The 25,527-nt window shown below is 33.5% G+C and overlaps 1 protein-coding gene across 4 annotated transcripts in view; it reads left to right on the forward strand.

Annotated features, from left to right (window-relative positions):
• The window catches only part of for (cGMP-dependent protein kinase for), a 92,844-nt gene extending 67,547 nt beyond the window's left edge, over positions 1-25,297 (forward strand). For 2 of the 4 annotated variants that reach the window (XM_065500590.1, XM_065500591.1), the window contains 7 exons: positions 875-1,041; positions 16,059-16,278; positions 20,480-20,716; positions 20,819-20,968; positions 21,045-21,664; positions 21,727-21,916; positions 24,623-25,297. In XM_065500590.1, coding sequence (XP_065356662.1) covers positions 875-1,041; positions 16,059-16,278; positions 20,480-20,716; positions 20,819-20,968; positions 21,045-21,664; positions 21,727-21,916; positions 24,623-24,788 — 1,750 coding nt within the window. In that variant the 3' untranslated portion in view covers positions 24,789-25,297. Of the gene's footprint in view, positions 1-409; positions 753-874; positions 1,042-14,601; positions 15,953-16,058; positions 16,279-20,479; positions 20,717-20,818; positions 20,969-21,044; positions 21,665-21,726; positions 21,917-24,622 lie in introns of those variants that run through there. The other 2 variants (XM_065500593.1, XM_065500592.1) reach the window with 2 other exon arrangements.
• Positions 25,298-25,527: the final 230 nt, after the last annotated feature.

Genomic DNA, 25,527 nt, shown 5'->3' on the forward strand with positions numbered 1-25,527 from the left:
CGATCAGTTGGCTATTGAGTGTGTGTTAATTTGATATCGACAAACATGAGCCAATTGCGTCATGTTCATACGTCCAAAGAATATTGTAAAACGGAAGAGAAAATTGCAGATTTACGCAATGAATTGCTATATACTCGTTTAACAGTGTGTGATAAGGATCAAGAGATTCAAAAATTACAAAAGCTCTTAGAAGAAACTCAATCTGTGAAACCGGCTTCGTCACCTCATTGTGCGAAAAATCTTAACAGAACAACATCACATTGTGATATGAGTAATAAAGATCACAGTTGTCATCATCATCACCATCATCATCATTCGGACCACAATACAGAAAGACCTCCTTCAAGGTCATCCCAAGAATATCAACAAATGGCCGATCTTATTGAACACTTACGTGTGATTTTGCAGGAAAAGGAGAATGCTTTGATTGAGTGTCAGGAACGTAATCGTTTCTTTTGTCAGAGCATAGCTCGCCTGCAAGAAGAATGTCATACCAAAGATGCTCTAGTCGTGGAGTTACAAAATGAAATCGATAAATTCCGGCAGGTGGTTAAACCTTTAACTCAAGTCTTTCTGCAACATCACAAAACCGACTGTGATGATTTCAATTGTACCATTGGCATGGAATCGACCAGAGTATTCCCCTCCACCACTGAACCGAAACGTATCAAACGTCAGGGTTATAGTGCAGAACCTTTAATTGATTTAGTAGAAGCTGAAGATAAATTAATGAAAATTCCCAAATCCGCAAAGTAAGACCTTTAAACAGACATAAATATATTACCCAACTTCAAATATTTAGTTACACAAAGTTCAAAGTTATTGGTTTTTTTAAACAAATTATTTATTATTTTTTTTTTGTATTTTCTTTCAGATCCCGTGAAATTATCAAATCTGCCATATTGGATAATGATTTTATGAAAAATCTCGATATCACACAAATACGTGAAATTGTGGATTGCATGTACCCAGTTAAATATGCCGCAAAGAGTCTTATTATCAAAGAGGGCGATGTTGGTAGCATTGTTTATGTTATGGAAGGTCAGTAAATTTAAATTATACTTAAACGTTTTCTCATTTATGTTTTTTAAAAAGCCAAAAAGTTGTTATTTATGATAAAACCATATTGATACTACAGTTATTGTTACTGGATTTATATCCACTTATTAACGGAATTATTTATATTCCTACGAGTATTTGCAAAAAAAACCTAACCGCAACTTTAAATTTTACTATTATGTATTTAACTGCAGCATTTCTTCAAGTGTATTTCTTGTGTTTATAAGTTGGCTACACTAAAATCACTCTCTCAGCTGCGATTTACATGCAGAGAAGAGAATTCGAATACAATTGGGTCGACTTCAACAACAACATTTTTTTTTCTTAATAAGGGCTGCCAGATACTTTTCTTCATTGTCCCCAAACAAATTTAAAAATATCACCAAATATTCCCTAGTATTGTTTTTCATCAAAAGAATACACTTTATGTTAAGAATTAAATTGTTAAATGAAATTTAGTATTCTGAAGTAGGATAAGAAGGATACAAGGGGTCTTGAGAATTGAACCAGACTCTCTAATGAAAGAATGGAGCCTTGATATCTCTTCCAAACACGAGAGGAAGCGGGTTCCAAAAGTATGTTCCCTCAAGTTCGTCAGAGCCGGGCATTGACAGAATAGGTGGGACACAGTCTCAATTATACAGTGTCCTATAATAAAAGAAACAATTAGCCTTATTTGCTCACGACGAAATTCTATAAGTAGATTCGTCCTCCCGGCATCGAATTGGGTTTCTCTGTAGTAATCGCTGAAAGTGAGTCCTTGAGAGCGCTGTGGTCATATCTTAGCCCTCTTATGAGCATCGTAAGGTGTGACATGTCAAGAAACTTTTGAGCAATTCAAAATTTAAGCTAAATTAGAGAGTCTATGCTACATTATCTCGACACGCATCGGAAGTGATTACTAGAGTAAAAAGAGGTTTCTCCACTCTGCTTCTTTGATGTTGTGAAGTCACTAAACACCACATCTGCCCCAGCAGTCAAAACCAACCAAAATTTGTACCAGAACTTATGAAAGTAATGGACTACTTTTAGGCTAAGCTCTGTAGGTGCATGGAAGTCTGGTTGTACCGGCCATGCGTCTATTCTGGGATGTATCTCTTCTATCCCTGTGAACATTGATTACTGCACTCCCTTACCCTTACAGATGGCTCCAAGTCTGCTGTTGGGGTGGCTGGTAGCTTCTATATTCTCCGTTTTCAGAAGGCGGTGTGATTCAGGCTACAGGATAAATTCGACATCCAGATTGGTACATGAATTCCTAACCTTGAGTTATTTTGGGTGCCAGGTCACTCTGGTGTACTTTGCAATGCTATTGAGGATGAACTGGCCAAAAAAGGCTCACGTCTGCAAGTCGACCAAATCGATCATTTAGTCTTTTTACCGCTCTCCTGCTGTAAATCACACAGCGTAAATTGTTTGAGTCTACTCAGCTCAGATGGTCTAGTTTGACAAATTGCTCGATATGAAGGATCACATGGCCCGTTTTTGACCATCATAGGTCAATGTTCTTTACGGGGCTATCACGAGCTCGGCTACAAATTTTTATATCCGTGCTTACTGGGCAATGTTTAATTGGTGCCCCGTAAGTAGAAGTTGTCATGATGAGGATGAGTAGGAAACGGATGAGCATCTCCTATCTCTACGACAATGGTTAGTCCTCTTATGCACGGCGTAGCGGATGTATCGAGTGTGGATGCTTCCTAACATCCACATAGATTCGTTTATTCAAGCGTAAGGTTGGTTCAGCATTGTCCCCAATCCGACATGTGAAGTACCTCTTGAGTACCTGAGCATTCATTGACCCAAGTGAGCTGGTAATACTGGCTGCCTATATAACCTAACCTATAAATATTCAAGTCATTTTCAGATTGGGATCTTGTATGGGGACCCGAATTTCGCCATACTTTACAGCATAATTTAGGAGTACTTAGAACTAATGTGAAGGAGTACTTAGAACAGAATTGCCGAATAATCAACATAATTATGACTGCTCAAACTGTATTCCAAGGGGGGGATATTTGTATAGGGGCTAGGTGAAATCATGGACCGATATTGCCAATACCCAACAGAGTATTTATGGAAAATCTCAGCCAGCTAGCTCCTTTCTTTTGTGTTTTCAACAGACAGACGGACGGAAATATGTAGCTAGATCGTCTTAGAATCTTATGAGGTCCCAGAATATATATACTTCTGTGGGTCTGCGACAAAATCAGTATCCATCCCCTAATCCAAAAAAGCCCTTTCTGATATGGCAACACAGTTACGAACATTTTCCCCAGTTTTGCATTTAAAAGGTTACAAATTGCAATTGCTCTCTTCATGATTTTTGTTATTTTTTCACACGCTCATTCTCAATTTGTTTCTCATACTCGTTGTCTCTCCAACCAGCAAAGAAACAAACACAAAAAGCATTAATATTAATTATTCGCAGTGATTATTATTGTTTTGTGTTGTGTTGTGTTATGTTTTGGCTTGTCTCGTCTTGTCTTCGCATTCGAAGAGTTGAGAGTTCTGTTGTTTACAACCACTATCCATCCATACATCTGTTTTGTATGCGATGATCAGTCATTCAGTCAGTCGTTAGACGGTCTTTGCACGAGGAGTAACGTGTCTTCGGACTAAATAACATAACGGTTTTGAAAGTGCCTACACCAACAAATTTTGCTGACTTCGTGATTAGTTTTGTCTTATTAACAAAATATACAATAACAATACAAAAAGCAAACAAAAAATTAACAACAAAAAATTATTACGGAAGCAAAAAAAGAAATAAAATCATATCAAAAAGTGTTTTCTTGAAATAATTTCATGTTTTTGTGTGTGTATGTTGGTGTAAAATTGAATATTTATTTAATTATTCAGAGTAGAAAATATGTTCAATAAAGTAAAACAAAAAGAAATATATAAATTCAATTGTTAATAATAATAATAATGGAAAATTAAAATGTACTACTTTACTTAAACAATTAAAATTGTGTACCTACCTACCTATGTACGAGTATATGTGATATTTAATACATTAATTTTTTGTGTAAAAAGAATGTATGTAAGATAGTTTCGATGTATGTAGATACTTACATACCTGCAGCTGATTTAAATTAAAGTATAAAATTTCCTGATTTCAAAATTCTGAGTTGCATTGTTGCCGTTGTTGTTGTTGTTATGCATTCGTTATGGCTTCAATACATGCAACAGCTGTTATTCATAATACATACCGACTATATAATTTTCATCATAGTAGGTATAGTTTGAGTGCATGTATGTATGTTGGAAATGGATTGAAACTGATCACTTTAGCAAACCACCACGTTTCTGAGTCTTGACTTGTATTCTGGTTTATGATCTATCTGCTGTTTCGTTTTGCTCAACATGGTAATTGATTCTTTGCGAAAAAATCTAAAAGAAAAACGAAAAAAAGTGAAAGTGATTTTATGTAAAACAACGTAATGTGTGTTTTTGTGTCTTTTCCAGTTTCTTCTTAGTGTTGCTGCTGCTGCTACTTATCTATTTACTCTCATTTCTATCTATGCATATTCATTCTTTTTGTTCTCTCCCATCATTTCAATACGGAATCGTGTTTTTTTAATTTCTGGTCTTTGTTGTCTTTTGCACGAAAGCATTCACAAAACCAACCACCAATATATTTTATTTTGTATGAAAAAATACAAAATTTAATCACAAAAATGTTGAATGGATGGATCATTTTAATATTTCAAGTTACTGTAGCATTTAAATTCCGGTTTTGTGTTTCTTTTTTTTCGGTCATTGGACGGAAATTTAATAATGTTGCGGCACAACATGGTTATTGTACCAACGAAACTAACAGAAAATCGCAATATTAAGGTTTTGTGTACCCCCAATTGTAGCCACTCGTATGATGTAGTAGGTGTGTTTGAAATTTTCAACAAATTCCCCCCTCTAACTTGGGCAAAATTAAAAAGGTTTTCAGCTAACAAACAAATAGAGATAATCGCTTCTTAATAAGAGATTTAAGAAATAGTGTTCTTTCTCTATTTTAATATTCTCTTACTCACTCTATCTCTCTCTCAATATTTGTTTGATTATATAAATACGTTATAATGACGTTTAAATAACCTTTGACTTTTGTAATCTTTAAACACACGTATTGATTGTCTGTTTCTTTGATTTTTGCATCGTTAACTTACAAGCAGTTGTAATAATAAAGGTTATTCAAATAAGACATTTAAGCGTAAACGTTTTTTACATGGTCTAAATGTTGAAGGTCTTTGTAGTCATTATGTTTTTTTTGGTTTTTCCAAGAAGCATCCGCAATTAAAAAATTGGCAAAATGAGGTAATGTTATCTGAAATTACCCCTATGATTTTTAGAAATAATTAGTTTGAGTAACAAACCAGTAAAAACCAAAATGTTGCTTTGAAAATCATATTAATGTTCTTTGTTTTGTGTGGGATACATTAGTACATGTAATTAATTTAAAGTTAATTTCAGCGCCCTCCAAACATTTAACCAGTAGCCTATTATTCTTGAGGGGTATTGTAGAAATTGAAAATGAGAAATAAAGAAAACTTGCATTATCAAATGTTGGGAACTCAAAGATAAGATGATTCATGTATAACTTACCAAAGTTTCTGACGGAATAAATATTAGCACCTATCATCAGTATGATTAGAAAAACAATTTTCATAAAGGTTGTGTTCGTTAGTGCATACTGTTATATAGCGGAGATTGTGCGAGATGAGCCAATTGGACTTCTATTTGTGGGGTTTTCTGAAACCGTTCTCAAAGTCAACAAAAACCAGGGCATCTCTAAAATTCAACCGGATCTATGTGTAAAGTTACAAACAACCGCTCTTATTGGAAAACGATTTATATATGACCAGTCAATATTCTTTCAGTTGGGTTTATATCTCTAGTTAGCATATTGCAATATAAATATCAGAGTTTATGAGTGATCGGAAGTGGATTGAGCCATGTACGGAAATGAGATTTATGGTCTTGTTAAAGTGAGCTCATTCCACGACCTAAGGAAGTATAGCTGAATATTACAGGGCGCGTCCACAGGTTTCGGATAGTGCAAAGTTCTGTAGAGAAGCTGCAATGGCAGTCGCGAGGTCTCAGAGGGTTTACAGGTAGCTCCGGATTCCAAAGAAGTTCTGAGTGCCTACGATACCTGGAACGTCAAGGTGAGTGATTGGCGCCTTCAAATAACCAATAGCTAACAACTACCAGCGACTGTTCCTCATATTAGAGGTGGCTGAAAACGGACGTCGGATCTTGTAACAAGCGGCTCGCTATATAAACGTGGTGTAAGGCTTCTAAGCCAGTCCGCATGGAGGATCGTATGCAGAAGACCAATCAGCCCAACTCATCTTAAACCAATTGATTACCGAAACCTCAATAAATGAAAATAAAGGCCCTCTAGTCCTTAATGAATATATTTCAGCAATTTGTTTGCCAGACCGATTGGAATATACCATATACAAAAGAGGGCAATTCAAGGTATCCAAGCAGAATTCTCTTCTCGCTGTTCATCAATGCTTTTGCTTGGAATCCTGAAATAAACCTTCCATCATACACTGATAGACTTAAATTAATCAAATTTAGTACATTGTACAGTAGAAGAACTAAGCTTAATGTAATATCTATGATCAATATAATTAATGGTGAAGTCTGCTCCGAATTGTTTAGGCCAACTATGTTTAGGCCAACATGAATTACATGATATTCTTCAATTTTACTGTCACAAGACCCTGATTATCATTAATATTCTGCCTAATTATTTCAATCTTGGACTATGATTCATGATCATGCGATTAGATACTTGAAATGTGTAAATTGAGCAATATAAGTTGCTCTAATGGGACGTAGTTAATTGTCGATTTTTTTCCAAGAGTTGTTACGAATATCGATATACGTGAACAATATTTCTGGAATTTTCGTTTCTTAACCCCAACTTATGTTTATTTTCATGACTCGATCTTACAAACATACATACGTCTTTTGAAGCTCCTGGGTCCAATTGTCTCAACATTTCTTTGAAACATTTGACATGAGCTCTTTGCTGATCGCTATGGATTAATTCTGTTTACGCACGATCTTTACGATATTTGTCCTGATATGAGCTCCTAAACAGTATCAATATATTTCAGCACGATCTTTACGATATTCGTCCTGATATAAAATAGAATCACGATTGAATTTTGAAAAACCATTTCTCTTTCGCTGAAATGCTATTTAAGGCTTGATTTCGATCGTATCATGATCAACAGTCTTTACCTACTTTATGAAGATGTGTGTAAGTCATCAGTCAATTTGTTTCTTTAATAAAAATTTATACATTTTATGAATGTTTTTCAATAAATAAAATTCTATACGAGTTAAGGTTGATTTTTATCCAAATTTTGTTCCCCAAAATGTTGTTGAAGAAGATTTTGAGTTCGAAATGATTTTAAACCCATTATATGTGATGAACTAACAACACCACAGTACTTTTAGTTTTACATGACACATTTATGGTAATTGTTGGTTAGTTGGTTATTGCATAAGATTAGTTGCTGCAATTGAACGAGTAGAGTAAATTGTCTAGCGCTACCAAACAAAATTAACACTTAAGAACCGTTAATAACTATAATGATCGTGCTCAGCGATTCAAATGTGTCCACTAAGTAACTAAACAGGTTTCTTTTCCTTTTTTTTAATTCAAAATTCACAGTTTCTGTTTTTGCGGATTGTTTCGTTTCGTTTCTTTTTGTCCATTTTATTATTTGTTTTAACTGACTTGTTGACCTTGCATGTTGTAGCTGCTGCTGTTGGTACTCGCAATTTATTTCAGTTGTTGTCTTTTTTTTCACTTCATAAACTCGTATGTAAACTGTATAAAATCGCTCTCTCAGTAAGCTGTCCAGTAATTAATTGGTATTAGTCATAATCGAGTCATTATACGGGTGTTTATAAAGAAAAAAAAGATTTATTTAAAGAACTTGTTTGAATTCAATTTTGTACTAGTTTAAGACGCTATGCAAATGTTTTAATTGAATAAAACATTTTAATAATAAATAAAAATGGGTGGTTGGTTGGTTCATGGCTTAAAACTAGCAGTGAATGATACTTGTTTGAATATTTATTTTATGTCAGCAGTTAATTATTCAAATTCATTTATATATGTGTTTATATTATTAAACAAATTACTGTTACTTAATCTACATATTTCAAATCTTAAATTTGGGTTCTTTGGTTTCCAGCAGTATTAGAACATGCATTGTAATAGTGAAATATGATTCTATATTTACGATTATTTGAACTTCCTTACGCTCAAATTTGGTCGACAATCACCTGTCTTTAATATCATTACTTAATTTGAATGCTCTTTCATACATTAATGGTATTTATAGCACCATTTAAATCAGTCAGTTTCATCCTAAGATTAATGTCTAGATGAAAATGATTCCAGAAATGTAAACAATATACATATTTGTTTTTAGAGTACTGCGATGCCAAAGAGCGATCGTAAAACATCGTTGTTCATGGTTTGACAGCAAATACCTTTAGTACAACATCAAATTCTAGATGCGACTTCTGTAATCTCGGATTCTTTCTCTCTATTGTTATTCTAAATATAAAGAAAGGCCTTTCACTTCATTGAAAGTAGATTAGTTGGAATTTTAACCTAATTTTTGAAAATTAACCTTCTCTTATTAATCTCATATTTTTTTATACATTTAAATTATAAAAAAAGTATGCGTATCTGTTTAAACTTTCTAAAAATTAAAAAAATGCAAAGTAGTTCAAAACTTTAGATTTAACAAGATTACATCAGAAATGATAAAGAAATGATGTTCTTCATAGAAAACCTAGGAAGGAAGGAAAGGAAAGGTCAAACTAAGTGCCATAGTACAAATTATGTGACTGGCTCTTCGGTTAATGGCACTTGTTATCGATCCAAAACTTTATATGAAAGGTACTTGTCACTTCAACATGACATTGACTTTGAAGGTAAATTGACACTACTGACACACTCTGTGACAGATCACGGAATTAACCCAAACGAACTTGTTCTGTTTATGTTACTCAATTCAAATTGAACTAAAATTAATTGATAATTATCTTTTCACAAACAGTTTTTTATGAAATATTTTCCAATATCACCAGTAATATAAATCTTATATTAAATCTTAAAACAAAATGGAATTTAAACGAATTGTTGTAGAAAAAAGAATTTCTAACCCACATACACAATGTAAATATAATTACGTTTTACATACATGGGCGTACCAGAGGGAAAAAAGAGTAAAGGCCTTATTTTCTATGTCATTGCGAAGCTAGGTCTTTCACACCTCACTCTATGCGCATATCTTTTAGAGAAGGGGCGCATATCTTGACAGAAACTTGGTCAGACATTTTGTAGATTGTATGATTGTATTTATGTCATTATCCAAGAACTAAATTGTTTGGACGAAGAAGAGGAAAAGTTTATACAACAGCTTCTCACAACACTCCTTAGAACCTTTTTCATGACCTTGGCTGTCTCATAGTTGTAACACTATTGGATCTAAATAAATTTGTCCGATGTACCAAGTGATTTTGACATGAGCTAAAATGTTTACGGATTCGTCCAGTTTGGGGTGAGAGATTTTCATGGGTTTTCACTTATATATATTCAGACATATTCGATTTATTCTAAACAAGATAAATTCCACCAAGTTCGATTGAAATACGATTATGCTATATAAATTGTTTAAAAACACTTAGAATTTTTATGGCATGGACCACCTTTATCTCGCGTAGAAACAGATAATTTTGCTGAATTTTAACAACTTTTTTAGAAATCAAGCAAGTGGACTATGAAATATTTCAATATAACCGCTATAGTCAAACATACATTGCTATTTAAAATCAAGAAAATTGGACCACAAATGTCTTAGATATAAGCAAAAAACCGCGACTACCTCGATTTGTTCACATATTTTTCACCGAAATTGTTTTTACCAAACAAATTTTTTTTCACCAAAAATTGTTTTTAATATTTATCTTAAAGTACTTGTATAATTTTTTAAGGGATCTTTAATTTTAAGGGAATTTATGCAAAGAGTTAAACTTAGACACAGAAGCATCCCGATAATTATGCTTGCTAAAATTAAAGTCTAAAACAAGTGTAACGCCAGCCTTCAGTCCAATGACAAGTAATTGAATTATAGTTGCATTAAAATTTATTGGCTATCAATTTATTTATTCATAATCAATTTTAAAATTTATCAAATGTTTTTAAAACTTAATTTGTATGGAACTTCTCCAGGAAAAAGGAAACATAAATTCATGCCAAATATTTTTGGCTGAGAAAAATTGTATATATTATAATATTTGTTCAAGTTTAAAATAAATTTATACTTACATACATTCAAGTCAAATTCCAACAAAATGTTCAAGTCATAGAATATATACACATAGTGCGGAAGAAATGAGATATCTTAGGTTTTTGGCTCTCAGTTACCTATCTAGTTGTCATCTATGGTTCAAGTAATCAAATATTTTGATATTTATAGCTTGTTTCACAATATCGAATGAAATATTTCGTTCGCATTCTAAGCGATAGAAACCTGATTTTGGTGTCCCTAACTTCATATTTATGTGAATGTACCAGTTTTCTTTCGCTTAGAATGCGAACGAAATTTTTCATTCGATATTGTGAAACATGTTTTTAATGATTAGTGGGATTTTTAATAAATGTTAGAAAACATATGTATGTAAGTAAACATTTGTAAATACTTATTAAATTTTTACAAAGACTTTGATCCTTAAAACTAATGTTCAAATCATTAAAAAATGTTTCTATGCAAAGTCTTACTAAATCCGGACAATTCTTCAATTATGTGATTGTATACAATCAAATTATGATTCCACCTCAACCATAATATGGATATGTAAAAATTTGATTTCTGGTTATTATACCCTTCACCTTCGTGAGAAGGGTATATATAAGTTTGCCATTCCGTTTGTAATTTCCACAATAAAATTTTCCGATCATATAAAGTATATATATTCTGGATCCTTATAGATTGCGGAGTAGATTAAGCCATGTCCGTCTGTCTGTTGAAATCGATTTTCTGAAGACACCAGATATCTTCGGGATCCAAATTTTCAATAATTCAGTCAGACATGCTTTCGAGAAGTTTCCTATTTAAAATCAGCTAAATCCGTCCACAAATGGCTGAGATATGAGGAAAAAACCAGGACAACCTCGTGTTTTGACCTATTACTAAGTCATTAATAATGATAGATATTTCAAAGACCTTTGCAACGACGTATATAAGACCATAGTAAGTTGGACCTACAATCGGTCAAAATCGGAAAAAAGATTTTCTAACCTAATAATAATTTTTATCGTGTAAAACGTTGGCATTCATCAATATTTTGAAATTAATTGGTAGTATCCTTCAATATCCTCCAAATAAAATGTTCCTTACCCCAATATAAAAGGTCATATTGTTGAATATTTGATCATGTTATGATTATAAATATTACAATATTATTTTATAGGTATCATAATTTAGTTGTAGTTAGATTTTTCACACAATCATGTAATTATAAAATATGAAAAACCTTATTGTTGAAACCAAGAACTTATTATAGTTTTTCTGCGTATAGTGAATTTAGGGTTCGCAATATCGAAACGGTATTGATAAATAATGATTCTCATTTAAAAATTTCGATATCGATTGAACTCTATATGGATTTTCTGCCGATTTTGCAATTGTATAGTATTTAAAATAATTTTAACTTCATTTGTAGTGTAAATCTCACGAAATGGATTTACTATGATTTGAATCAATATTCAGCAAGTAAAATTAACTAAAATTTAATGGAATTCTTTTCAATAAAATTCATTTGGTTTACTTAGTGCAATACTTAGAGCTGAGGTCTTTTGAGAATGCTTTACTATGGAAGGTTGTCTGGAATGCCATTGGAATATTTTAGAAAGGAAAACGAAGCCACTCCATCTAGGGGCCTTTCGATTTTCCCGCTGTTTATCAGTTTAGCACCTTGTGCTATTATTTCAATAAAATTGATGATGCGTTGCTATTATTATAATTACTCAGCAAGTATGTTGTAATAATAATTACAATAAAAAAAACACTTATACACTCCCATACACTTCAAAAGAAATTATACAAACCAAAACAAAATGCATACATAATAATAAATAAAAAAACAATAAAAGAAACAGAAGCAAAATCAAGTAAGAGTGTTATATTCGGTTGTGCCGAATCTTATATACCCTTCACCAACTTATATGTACTTCAATATACAAATTTTAAATATTTTTAGGTAAACAAAATTTAAAAGAAAAATTTTTTTAAAAATATTGTTCCCGATTTTTTTTTTATTATTTTAAATTTTCTTAAATTTTTTTTTTAATTTAAAAAAAAAATTAAAAATATTTTTTTTTTAATTTATTAGTGAAAAAAAATTTATGACAATAAATTTTTTGGTGAAAAAAAAAATTAAGGTTAAAAAATATTTTTCCCGATTTTTTCCTTATATCTCAGCGGATTTTCTCGATTTTAAATAGCAACTGAGGCGGGAGAATTCCCGATATATTGATGTATCAATTAGAGTGTCCAAAAAACACCGGGAAATTTCAAAAACCGGTTTCCGGTTTAACCGAAAAAGTGTGTTTTTGAAAAAACCCGTTTTGATTTTTGTCTTTTTAAAAAACCGGTTAATTATATTTTTATTCAATATGAAAAAGGTCTACTTAAATTTATTTTTATTTGTGGACGCTTATAAGAAATATGTTAGGAATTGTGTACTAAATCGTCAGAAATTTAACATTTTTGATTATTAAGGCTCTATCTTTATGCAATTATTTTATATCTTTTACGAAATATTGTCAAATGCTATAATATTCTATAAAATAAAACAATATTTTTAAAAATGGTATCAAAGTTTTTCAAAAATATGTTTAAATTTTTAGAAAATATATTTCATTAAAACCGGTTAACCGTCTTACAAAAACCGATTTCTCAAAAAACCGAAACCGGTCGAGTTTTCAAAAATGAAAAATCCGGTTGACCGGTTTTCGGTTTTGGATACTCTAGTATCAATCAATATATCGTCAACGAACCAAAATAGAGCTGTCCTACTTTGGGGACCCCTGGCCGTGCCCCTGGTGATTTCTCTCTTTTTTTCTATACCACTGTGCGTTGCGTTCTTTAATGCTCGGAACTGTATATTAGAATTATTAATGTCGAATTTCAACCTAATAACGATATTTGAAAGACATTAGAAAGTGGACTATATATCAGGGTCAAATATAGACCGATCCAAACAAAATTTCGTTTTGTGGTTTCTTTTTACTTATTCTTGCTGGATACTGTTAATTCGATATCCACTTATGGACCATACGGCCATATTCCGGGAAGAAATTTGTGGTTTCTTTTTATTTATTCTTGCTGGATACTGTTATTCTATATCCACTTATGGACCATACAGCCATATTCCGGGAAGAAATTTGTGTAGGGCTGGGAGAAATCATGGACCGATTCTTATAATTTTCTGCAGAACTTATGCTTCTATCATAGGAACTAAAATTTCAAGAATTTTTGAAAAATATTTTTGGAGTTTGTCTAACTGTTTGATCCATAACTCTGGTTCTACTTGTCCGATTTTGACCATTTTCAATACCAAACATTTCTGATCATTTGAGGAAATTTAATCACATTAAGTCCTTCCCTGTAGGTCCTATCGTGCCAACAACAGACATACGGACATAGTTATATCGTGTCAAAAGTGAGTAAACACCAAAAATTATTTGATTTTTTTTAAGATAATGAAAATCCTAAAATCTATACATCGATTCAAATTTAAATGTTTCGGTTTGTTGGGGATTGAGTTGAATAATAGATTCGGTTCTCAAAAAAAAAAAAGATTTAAGTCGGAATATAATGATTTTTATGATCTTAGAAAAATTAAAAAAATCACTATTTCAATATGTTACAAACGGAATGACAAACTCAATATACCTCCCATCTTTTTGGTGATGGGTATCAAAACCGAACAATAAGAAGAAGTAAAGAAGAAGTAACACTTTAATATAATAATCAGCATGTTCGTACGTATTTTGGTATGCAATCAATGAACGAAGTTTTTCAATTACGCAAAACATTGTTTAGGTTTTTATTCAGTTTTGAATTTTTTTTTAGTTTTTTATATGTTGTATTCAATTTTTTTTAATATGTTGTACTCGTCATTTATTGGAATAAAATGAATGCTACATAATGAATAAATAACGTCTTGAAGACAAACGGGCAAGTACGTTTTGTTTGTTAGTTGCTGATTTTTATTTTAATTGTGTCTAGCAAAGTCTAGTTGTAGTAAAACACAAACAATCACATATACTCGTCGTCGGTAGTCGGAGCGAAAGATTTCGCGATATCACGTAAAGATAAAATAAATATTTCAAACAAATAGTGAAAATCGTTACCAACAGCATTTTATGGTAAAACAAATAGAAAATCATGAATATTTGCAGTAAAAATCAAAATATAATGACTTTAAAGGCCTAACATTGATCAACCGTCCTCATTGAAAAAGAATTTAAAATAAAAAAAAACACAAGAAATGAAAATTCAGCGATATCCTGGCAAAGCGGTAGATGCGAGTTTATCACTAGACCGCAATCATGCCATGGTGGAGTTATATGAAGCCAATTGGTGTCAAGCCCATCAGAATTTTGGCCAGCCTAGAGCAAATGATAACAATTCAAATGCAGCACTACAAGTACCTAATAAAAGCGAATACTCTCCGCAATCCTCAACCGAAGATGCACATTCAATAAAAAGTCATAACACTAGCAGCAATGGAATCTACAGTGGTGGCAGTTACTTAAAGGAGGGTGTTTCAACTCTTAGTAAATATCAAATGAATCTGGAGCAAATACGTGCCTTGGAGCGTCAAAGCAAAGATGAGTCTGTAGTTCATACATTGAAAGACTTAAATGGCTACAAGCCCTCCACCCTCAGGCAAAAAGCCATAAAGCCTAATTACGATTGGGATAAACCCATCACGGAGGAGCCAACCTTACAAAATGACAATCAATCTCATGACACCTCATCTACTAGTGGTTATGGCACTGAAAAACGACAGCAAAGGCCCCGGCAGCAAATTTCAATAAAACCTCCTTCTTTAAAGAGGTCTCAAACCATGATTTATAATACACGCCCTACCAATCCAAGTATGAGTAATTCATGGCTCCGCAACAATACTCAACATTCAGCGCATTCATCATTTCATCCCACTACTGCTGGGGATGATGGTGAAAACTACCCAACTGTGATATCAAAACAACCACAAGCCCTTAAGAAGAATATGTTACCTGCCAATAACTGTGATAGTAGTTTAAGTTCTTTTACTACTAACGAGCCACATTTAGCTCAAGCATTGCCAGCCCCCGTTCCAAAACCTCGTTCCATGACACACGTAAATCGCTCCAAATCCGTAAGATTTCCTTCATATACTCCACAACAAGATGATGTTGGCAATAAACTCAATCACAATAAACCAACCTCCATAAATACAATGCCGAAATATAATGCTAGACATCGCAAGATATCGCTAGACATTAAACAAGATATGCAAAATAATGTGGAACAGCTGGCAGACACATTTGAAAACCTCAATGTAAATACGAAAAATCCAACCACTTTGCATGCTCGTCAAAATAGCGATTCTTCCACTTCATCCGCTCAATCGTCCAAGAGCTCAAGAGGTTCGCAAAAGTTTAATGATCAATTTGTTATACCCAGACCTCGGCTAATAGTACCTATACATACTTATGCGCGAAAAAGACGTACGGGTAACCTTAAAGATCAAGATTTAGAGACCATAAACAATGAGGACAATGAGCTATCAGATGGTAAGATGGTTATGACTTTTTGGCTTCAGCTTGTTTATAATTATTATATTTGTGTCTTATTAAACACATTATTAAATATTTCTTTATTTTCTTTTATTTTTTATAGAGGGCCGCGTTGAAGTTTCCCGCGAGGGTAAATACTTGTCCACTCTATCTGGAGCTAAAGTTTTGGGTGAATTGGCCATTCTATATAATTGCCAACGTACAGCTACTATAACAGCTATTTCTGAATGTAAATTATGGGCCATCGAACGTCAATGTTTCCAAACCATTATGATGCGTACTGGTCTAATACGCCAAGCGGAATACACAGACTTTCTTAAAAGGTAGGTTGATGTTTATATTTATCTCATGTTTGTAAAAATTACAATTTAATAAGGATAAATATTCCATATTACTTCCATATTATTCTTGTCAAGTGTTCGATTTTTAAATGGAATAGTCGTCATTGAATCAATTGACATTCATTTCAATGGTCTCCAACTAATTTGGATCATAACTGGCTTGCTCTTTGTGAAATATTTCTCATAAGGGTTTTCTTTTAATTGATTTAAAGAACTTGGTTGATTGATTGGTTGATGATTTTTGTGAATCGATCTAGCGATCATAGCTATTGACCTTAGGCTGTCGCGCCACTTCTGATGTGCAGTTGCTCTTTCCTGTTGGAAAAATTTGTCCTCCAGTCGTAATTCATTAAATTGCGGCAATAAAAACTTCTTGATTGAGATTCTGTATTGCTCACCAGGATGACACTAGCAGTGTAATTGGCGTACCAGTGGATGCAATGGTTTTTCCCGAATATGTGTATTCTCAGTGCTCCAAAAGGACACATTTTATTTGTTTATGTATCCCTTCAGATGATAATGGATCTCTTCTTTCATTATGAGTTCAGTAGAGTTAAACCAGTCTGACTATTTCTTCAAGGAATCAGTGATTTCAATCGAAACTCATAATGAACGACTAGACCCATTATCATCTGAAGGGATTATGATGAGATTCTAGCAATTAAGGATATCTGCAGATGGGAAAAATATAACGTTGTATCCACAACAACCCTCAATATCTATTTTGATTTGGAGATTTAAAAAAAACGAACAAATTAAAAACCACAGTTTCGGAAATTGAAAACCGATCGGGTTTGAATTTGGGATAGTTTCATAAATATTTGGCTATAATAGAAACAAGAAATAATTTTCTTTTCTTGGACTAGCATTTAGGGGATGACCCCTACTCATGCAACGCATTGTGGTGGAACTAGTAAAATAGATTATGTGAGGGAGTAAAGTGGGAGTAGTGTTTGCGAACATTCGATTTGAACTATCTGTTCCACATACTGACAGTACAGCTGATTTTCCTCGTCGTGTGTTATGTGGTCCACTGGCCAATTGTCCACAAAGTGATGAGTTCTTTATGAGAAACGAGTATTACATAAAAATCAGCGTGTATCAGGAATAGAGTATCCAAAACCGAAAACCGGTCAACCGGTTTTTTCATCATTGTAAACTCCACCGGTTTCGGTTTTTTTACAAACCGGTTTTTGTAAGACGGTTAACCGGTTTTAATGAAATATATTTTCTTTGACGATATTTCGTAAAAGATATAAAATAATTACATAAAGATAGATTATTAAGAATTAAAAAATGCAAAATTTCCGAAGATTTAGTACACAATTCATAACACATTTCCCAATAGCGTCCACAAATAAAAATAAATTTAAGGAGAACTTTGTCATATTAAATAAAAATTTAATATAAACCGGTTAACCGGTTTTTTGAACACAAAAACCTAAACCGTTTAACCGGTTTTTTTTAAAATACTATAATGAAAACCGGTTTTTTTCAAATTTGCCGGTTTTTTGGACACTCTGGCACTCTGGCGCTCACATGCGATTTGCATTCAACTTTCGGGCGGATATAAGTGGTGTAAATACACCGTTTCAGAAAACCGAGGCACTTGAATGCTTCTTTCGACACTCGAAAAATGTGTTTATTCCAACGGACCATAATATATACACCACTCATAAATACAAATGAAGCGACATGATCTATCGTGCATTTCTGTGTAAACATGTAACAATGAATCTTGCTCTCGATACAATATTTTATAATGAACTAGCTGTCCCGGCAAACGTTGTTCTGCCATAGCTCACACTAAGTTTGACGACTCCCACTATAATAGTACTCCACAAATGCAATAATATTTTTTTTTACTTTGTATGGGAGGTGCCATGCCCATTGTTCCTATAGGTCAATTGTGAATCTAAACCATCCAGAGACCCACTCAAACACACACAACAAATTTCATCGAAATAGGCCCAGCCGTTACGGAGGAGTTTAGTTACTAACACACGTACAGAAGAATTATATAAAGATTGGTAATATTTTTTATTGGAAGGTTTCCAAATATGGATTAGTAGTTTCCTTGCCTTCCATACGAAAGACATTCAGCCCAATTATGAATAAAAACTCCCCGGATGTTTTTTCCCTTTTTCCTATGTTAAAAATAAGAAAAGGGAAAAACTCCCGGGGAATTTTTATTCATAATTGGGCTGATTATGTTACTTCACCTTAAACTATTCGTTTCGGTTAAAAACGAACACGAAACTCTAATTTCGATCCAACAGTCGTTAGTTCATTTTATTCCTCCTTTCTAAGATGGCTACAGTTCAGCTTCTGATTTCCGGAGGATTGCTAGGGTAGAGGCTATATTTAGCATTACTTACAAACTCAGTTTTAACCAAAGGACTTAGAACTTGAGCAATCAAAGATGGGGGTGTGTTGAATATCAAAATTGACTGGTTTTACTGCAATCGAGTTCGGTGACACATCTCTGATTAAAGATGATGAAGGCATTGAATACATTCTTTGCTATTGTTCCCCGTTGGGAATTAGTCGAATAAGCTTTATGCTATGAACTGATAAGGATTCAAATTACAGAACATTTTGCCCACAAAAGCTAAAGTGTTATAAGTTTGACACGTTGCACAGGGGTATAGAAAAAAAAGAGGGAAATAAATCTATAACTTCTAAACGGTTAGTGTCGTTTGAAGGAAATTTAACATAGGTAAAAAATAAGTGTTTTCGAGCATAAGTTTTGAATTTGAACCTCATGTAATTGCTAAAACCAATTTTACTCTATTTGAATTATGATTCTGAAGAAAATCAGGAACTCCAGTGTATAGATAGAGAAATACACATAGAGCGGAAACTAGAAAAAAACTCAAACAAAAGAATTGCACAAAATCATCACACATACGATTGTTGTTTTTGTTTTCACATAGATTTTTTCAAATACATTCTCACCACTTAGGTTTTTGACAACTGAGTTAGGTTTTTGACAGGAGAGTTTCTATGTGCTTTAGTTTACTTTGGTGTAAAGTAACTAAATGATTAAACTATTTTTCACGTTTTTTTCACATTTATCTTTGATGATAATTCAGATACTATAAAACAACCTTAAGGGGCCATCTAAGACCAGTTAAATGACCCTTAGTAAAACACGTTCCTAAGATCAACATAAATCAAACGTCAATCATTTAAATCAAACTTGCAGCATTTTTAAGTGTTTGCATTAAGTCTCTAATTTATTTGTTTTTTACCAAGGTGTTTGGTCGGCTTATCCGTATTTCAGTTTTTTTTTTCTTTCCAACATTTACAACAGCGACAAAATTATAAAAGTGAAATCAAATTTGCTAAATATTTACCTAGCACTACATAGAGATGGATGTATGTAAAAATAAAAAAAAAACAAGCAAATAAATAACTAAACCAACAACTAATAGGGAATGTTGTATGTTGTTAATAAAGGCATGGAAAAAAAGTAATAATTTTCCATATACAAATAACTTGAGCAATTAATAAAAAGCAATAAAAACATCATACATTTATTGCTAAAATTGTGAAAAAATAACAAAAAAAAAAGCTAAAAAACACACACATAATAACGTGAGGTCTGTAAAAAGTTGTGGTTGGTGGTGGTCATGCTCATCGTTAGTATATCGTCACTGCAATATGAATTATAGCATTGCGCTACCCTAACCAGCACCATAATTATTAAGCGAAGTATTTATAAATGCAAACATTTATTTGTTTTGTTTGTCTGTTTGCTTAAAGGCCTACCACGAATGAACCAAACAACCAACCAACCAGCCAAGCAACCCACCAACCAACCAACCAGTCTGAGCCAGCCCAACCATATTCAGCATCGTGTAGTTGGTTACTGGTGGCAATGATGTTTTTGTTTACAAATAAAACTTTCTCTCATTTCTGTTTGATATTTTTTCCAAATAAATACAAAAAAAAAAAATAAATAAAAAGACAAACTTGCACAATGATCCATCCGCGTTTACTTTACAATGATGATGATGGTCTTGAAATAGAAAAAGTTCGATGACTGAGGATGTAGTCTATGAATGAGATAATTTTATGTGCAACAAAAAAATATATATTTTACTTTGTTTTTTTATTAACATTTTACTTTTTATTAATTCAGTTTCCTGTTTTATTGATTTCTTCCTACTAAATACAGTGTGCCTATATTTAAAAATCTCCAGGAAGATACTCTTATTAAAATTTCGGATATTTTGGAAGAAACCCATTACCAAGAGGGCGATTATATTGTCAGACAAGGAGCTAGAGGTGATACATTCTTTATAATATCAAAGGGCCAGGTTAGAGTTACAATAAAGCTACCCAATACCCAAGAAGAGAAGTTCATACGTACTTTAACAAAAGGAGATTTCTTTGGAGAGAAGGCTCTGCAAGGGTAAGTAGCATAAAAGATAAACCCCCATATTCGTGGGGGAAGAACTATAAAATATGGATAGATAGAATAATAATTTGAATTATGTGTATTGTGTATTTACAGAGATGACTTGCGTACGGCCAACATTATTTGTGATTCTCCGGATGGCGTTACTTGTTTGGTCATTGATCGTGAAACATTTAATCAACTAATATCGAATTTAGATGAAATTAAACACCGCTATGACGATGAAGGAACCCTGGAAAGAAGAAAGTAAGTAAACTGTATTAATAAATTTTGTTGCAATAATTTATTTAACTTTTGTATTTGTTTTTTTGTTTATTTGCAGGATCAATGAAGAATTTCGTGAGGTTAATCTTACCGATCTGCGTGTCATTGCAACTTTGGGTGTAGGCGGCTTTGGACGTGTCGAATTGGTGCAAATCAATGGCGATGGTAATCGTTCATTTGCCTTGAAACAAATGAAAAAGGCTCAAATTGTGGAAACTCGTCAACAGCAGCATATAATGTCCGAAAAGGAAATAATGGGCGAAGCCAATTGTCAATTTATTGTCAAACTCTTTAAGACCTTTAAAGATAAAAAGTATCTCTACATGCTGATGGAAAGTTGTCTGGGTGGTGAACTGTGGACAATTTTACGCGACAAAGGCAATTTTGATGATTCTACTACTCGTTTCTACACAGCTTGTGTGGTAGAGGCCTTTGATTATCTGCACTCACGCAATATCATCTATCGAGATTTGAAACCTGAGAATCTGTTGCTGGACGAAAAGGGTTACGTTAAATTGGTGGATTTCGGTTTTGCCAAGAAACTGCAATCTGGCCGTAAAACCTGGACCTTCTGTGGCACTCCGGAGTATGTAGCTCCGGAAGTGATACTGAATCGCGGTCATGACATTAGTGCTGATTACTGGTCTTTGGGCGTTTTAATGTTTGAATTGTTAACAGGTATGTAGTTGTGTGGTTTTGCTGTAACTATTTAAATTCATTTCAATAAACTCTTTCAAAAGGTACACCTCCATTCACCGGCTCGGATCCCATGAGAACATACAACATCATATTGAAAGGAATCGATGCCATTGAATTTCCCCGTAACATTACAAGCAATGCCCGCAATCTTATCAAGAAATTATGCCGAGATAATCCAGCAGAACGTTTGGGTTATCAGCGTGGTGGCATAAGTGAGATACAAAAGCATAAGTAAGTAAAAATAATGCAGGAATATAATTTTACAGTTTTCCCACTAATTTACAAGATCAACTTTGCAAACAAACCTTGTTAAAATAAGTTTTTTAATTCTTTAGAATTCTTGGCAATTAAAAAAAAAATTTACCCATGAATACAAATGCAGTTCGAAATTCATTCTTCGTATTAAGCTACCCTTTTAAACCATGCGAATGCTAGTCTAGCTAAATTGCTACTGAATTTGTGATTTACTAGAGCAAATTTGCAAGACTAAGATACGTTACAAACAGTAAAAAAAATTAGTTTAAAATTTAATTCTTGGGAATTAAAACTTACTTAAATTTGTTGTAAATTTAATTATAGGGAATTAAAAAAGAAAATTAAGCTAAGAAAACAAATACCGTTCAGAATTCCCACTTTGTTGTTGTTGTTGTAGCAGCATGAACAATTTACAATAATCAATCTGGATGTTCTGGTGGTTCTGCATGTTGTTCAAGTCCAAGAAATTGAGCTACTTCAACAGGATGAGTCCATAAATCCATTGGACTGAGTGAAGTAGGGTTGGCTGAACAGTTAAATATGTGGAGGGTGTCATGAGGACCCTGACCACATGCTGGGCATAAGTTAAGGACGACACGGTCTATGCGAGACCAAAAGGCATTAAGCCTGTTGCTCCATCCTGATCTAAGTTGTGCCAGAACGACTCTTGTTCCACGCGGCAGAACCTTCTCGGCGTCTGCTATCGGTGGTGGGCGACCTCCAAGTACGACATTCATACGGTATCCTGCTACCGCGGAATTGATGGCGTCTCTGTGAATGTCGTTCAAAGCTGTCATATACGAGCGGCGATCAAATGGATCCTGCACATACCTCTGTATGTTCTCCTCGTATTTCCGAAGGTCCTGTCTGACATGCCTCGGGGGAGATTCCAACTGTGTGATGTTGAAGTTTGGATGACTCCTCCGATGACATCCCAGAAGGAACTGTTGCGTCAACATGACGTTGTGTTCCTTGACCGGTAGAACCTTGGTTTCCTCGTGAAGGTGGTGTTCGGAGGTTATTTGAAGGCAGCCTGTGACTGTCCTTAAGGCTGCGTTTTGACAGCTTTGAATATTTCTCCACTGGGTATCACTCAACGAAGGCGACCACACTGGAGCAGCATAGTTGACCACTGACCGGCCAATCGTTTTGTAGGTAGCAAGCAAGGTTTCTTTGTCCATACCCCAAGTACTGCCGGCTAGTGCTTTGAGGACCTTGTTCCTATTTCGCAGTTTATGCGTGATTGCAGTGGCGTGTGCTGAGGAGGTAAAAAGGCTATCAAAAGTGACACCCAAGATTTTCGGGTGGTTCACTGTCGGAATTTGTACGCCGTCGACCATGATGCCTAAATTCAGTTTTACCTCCTTCGTCCAGGTGGTGAAGAGTGTTGCTGATGACTTCGTTGGTGATAACTGCAGGTTACGTGCAGTGAAGAAATTGTGGATTTCATTGAGATAACCATTTACCATACCGCAAAGCTCATCAACGTTGTGACCTGTTGCCAATATAGTACAGTCGTCCGCATACGAGATTATCTCTACGCCCTGTGGGGGCACTGGGAGTTTAGAGAGGTAGAAGTTAAACAGGAGCGGCGACAGGACCCCGCCCTGAGGGACTCCTTGTTTAACTCTACGGGGTTTTGAGCATTTGTCTCTAAACTCCACGAACGACTGCCTGCCACTCAGATAGTTCACTATCCATCTCTTCGTGTTGTTGGGTATTGTGGACTGCAGGATGTCCTGGAAGAGTGTGGCGTGACTGACAGTGTCGAAGGCTTTCGACAGGTCAAGTGCCACTAGGATAGTTCGTTCACAAGGCCTCTGCTGGTTTAAGCCCTGTGAGATCTGAGTGACTATGGCGGATAATGCTGTGGTACTGTGTACTGTACTGTGCATTTTTTTCCCACTTTGTAGTTTACTACGCTTGTAAACCTTGCAACTTCAACGAATCTAGCAAAAGAACTACTGCTTTCAATCCTGAAAGTCTAAAACACCAGAATATATCAAACTATAAGAAACCTTTGCAAGCGAGCCTCGTTAAAAATGGGTTTAAAATTTAATTCTAAATAAAAAAAAAATTCTTAAAAATAAAATTAATCAAAGAAAACAAATAGAGTTCGGAGTTCACTCTTCATAGTAAGCTACAATTATAAACCTTGCAAATACAGCAAGTCTAGCAAGTCACATCATAACACATGAGTCCGTGATTTACTAGACTCGAGCAAATTTGCAAGACTAAAAACAGACCTTGTAAATAAAGGCTTTAGATTTAATTCCGGCGAATCTTAAAAGAAAATTAAGCTAAGAAAAGAAAGTAAATACAGTTCGGAATTTAATATTGGTAGTAAGTTGCCTACTATTTGTCATCACAGTTTCTCATCATAATATATGAAACTATAATTTTCTAAACTCTAGCAAATTGGCAAGACTTAAAACCGGACGGTTTAATTTATTTTTGGGCAATCAGAAAAGAAAATTAAACAAATACTTCGCCTCTTGGTTTGTAATTTTGGGAGAACATTACAAAATATAACTTAAACTTCTTACTGTTTCAAAAATTTAATTTTTCGCTGATTTTATTTTAGTTTTCACAAATTTTTTATAATTTTTGCTTTAGAAAATTATATATCAATATATATTTTGATTTACCTTTTTTAACACACATTATTTTTAATTATTTCAGATGGTTTGACGGCTTCTATTGGTGGGGTCTACAAAATCGCACCCTAGAACCACCCATAAAGCCCACAGTTAAAAGTGTTACAGATACCACTAACTTTGATGATTATCCTCCCGATCCCGAAGGACCACCACCAGATGACATTACCGGTTGGGATAAAGATTTCTAAATATTAAATTTAACAACGGATTTATTTTTCTAAAGCCATATTTTTTAATTAAGCTGTAATTTTGTATTTGTTTTTTTTTTAATTTTCTTCTCTCAATTAGAACGTAAAACTAAAATGTCTTCCAAACTTTTTCAAAGCATGGATGCAATAAACTATTAGTTATAAACAAAAATCTTACCTTTTAATGCAATATTAGACTGTAAAATACTTATTATTGAGAAATTTTAAATAGTTTTTTTTTTGTTTTTAAAATAAAAATTGGTATGTTAAACATAAATTGATACATATAATTAACGTTAATTACAAACAAATTTTTATTCGATACGCATTAGAAGGTTAAAATGGCTTTTTTCAATTAGAATTTAACAAATGAAATATTTTTGATTATTTTTAAAGAAAGAAAAAGGAGTATAAATGTATAATAATATATAAGAACAACTTATTTTTACAATATATACATTTTCATGTAAAAATAATAAAGAAAATAATAAATTCTCACAAAAAAAAAACACCTGAATAAAATTTTATTTTATTTTTGTAAACTTAAGATTTTAAATACTTATACGAAACTGTCGATTGCGTAAAACTCCAACCGCGATAAGCTTGATTATGTATTGCCAGTTTCAAGGCACATTTCCGACAGAGTTGCTTTGTAGAAACAAATTTTATATGAATTTTTAAAAAAAAATTCATCGAATCAAAATTATGTAATGCTGCTTTATTTACTTATTTCTCCCGT

The sequence above is a fragment of the Calliphora vicina genome, chromosome 2, assembly GCF_958450345.1.
Source record: "Calliphora vicina chromosome 2, idCalVici1.1, whole genome shotgun sequence".
Lineage (NCBI taxonomy): Eukaryota > Metazoa > Arthropoda > Insecta > Diptera > Calliphoridae > Calliphora > Calliphora vicina.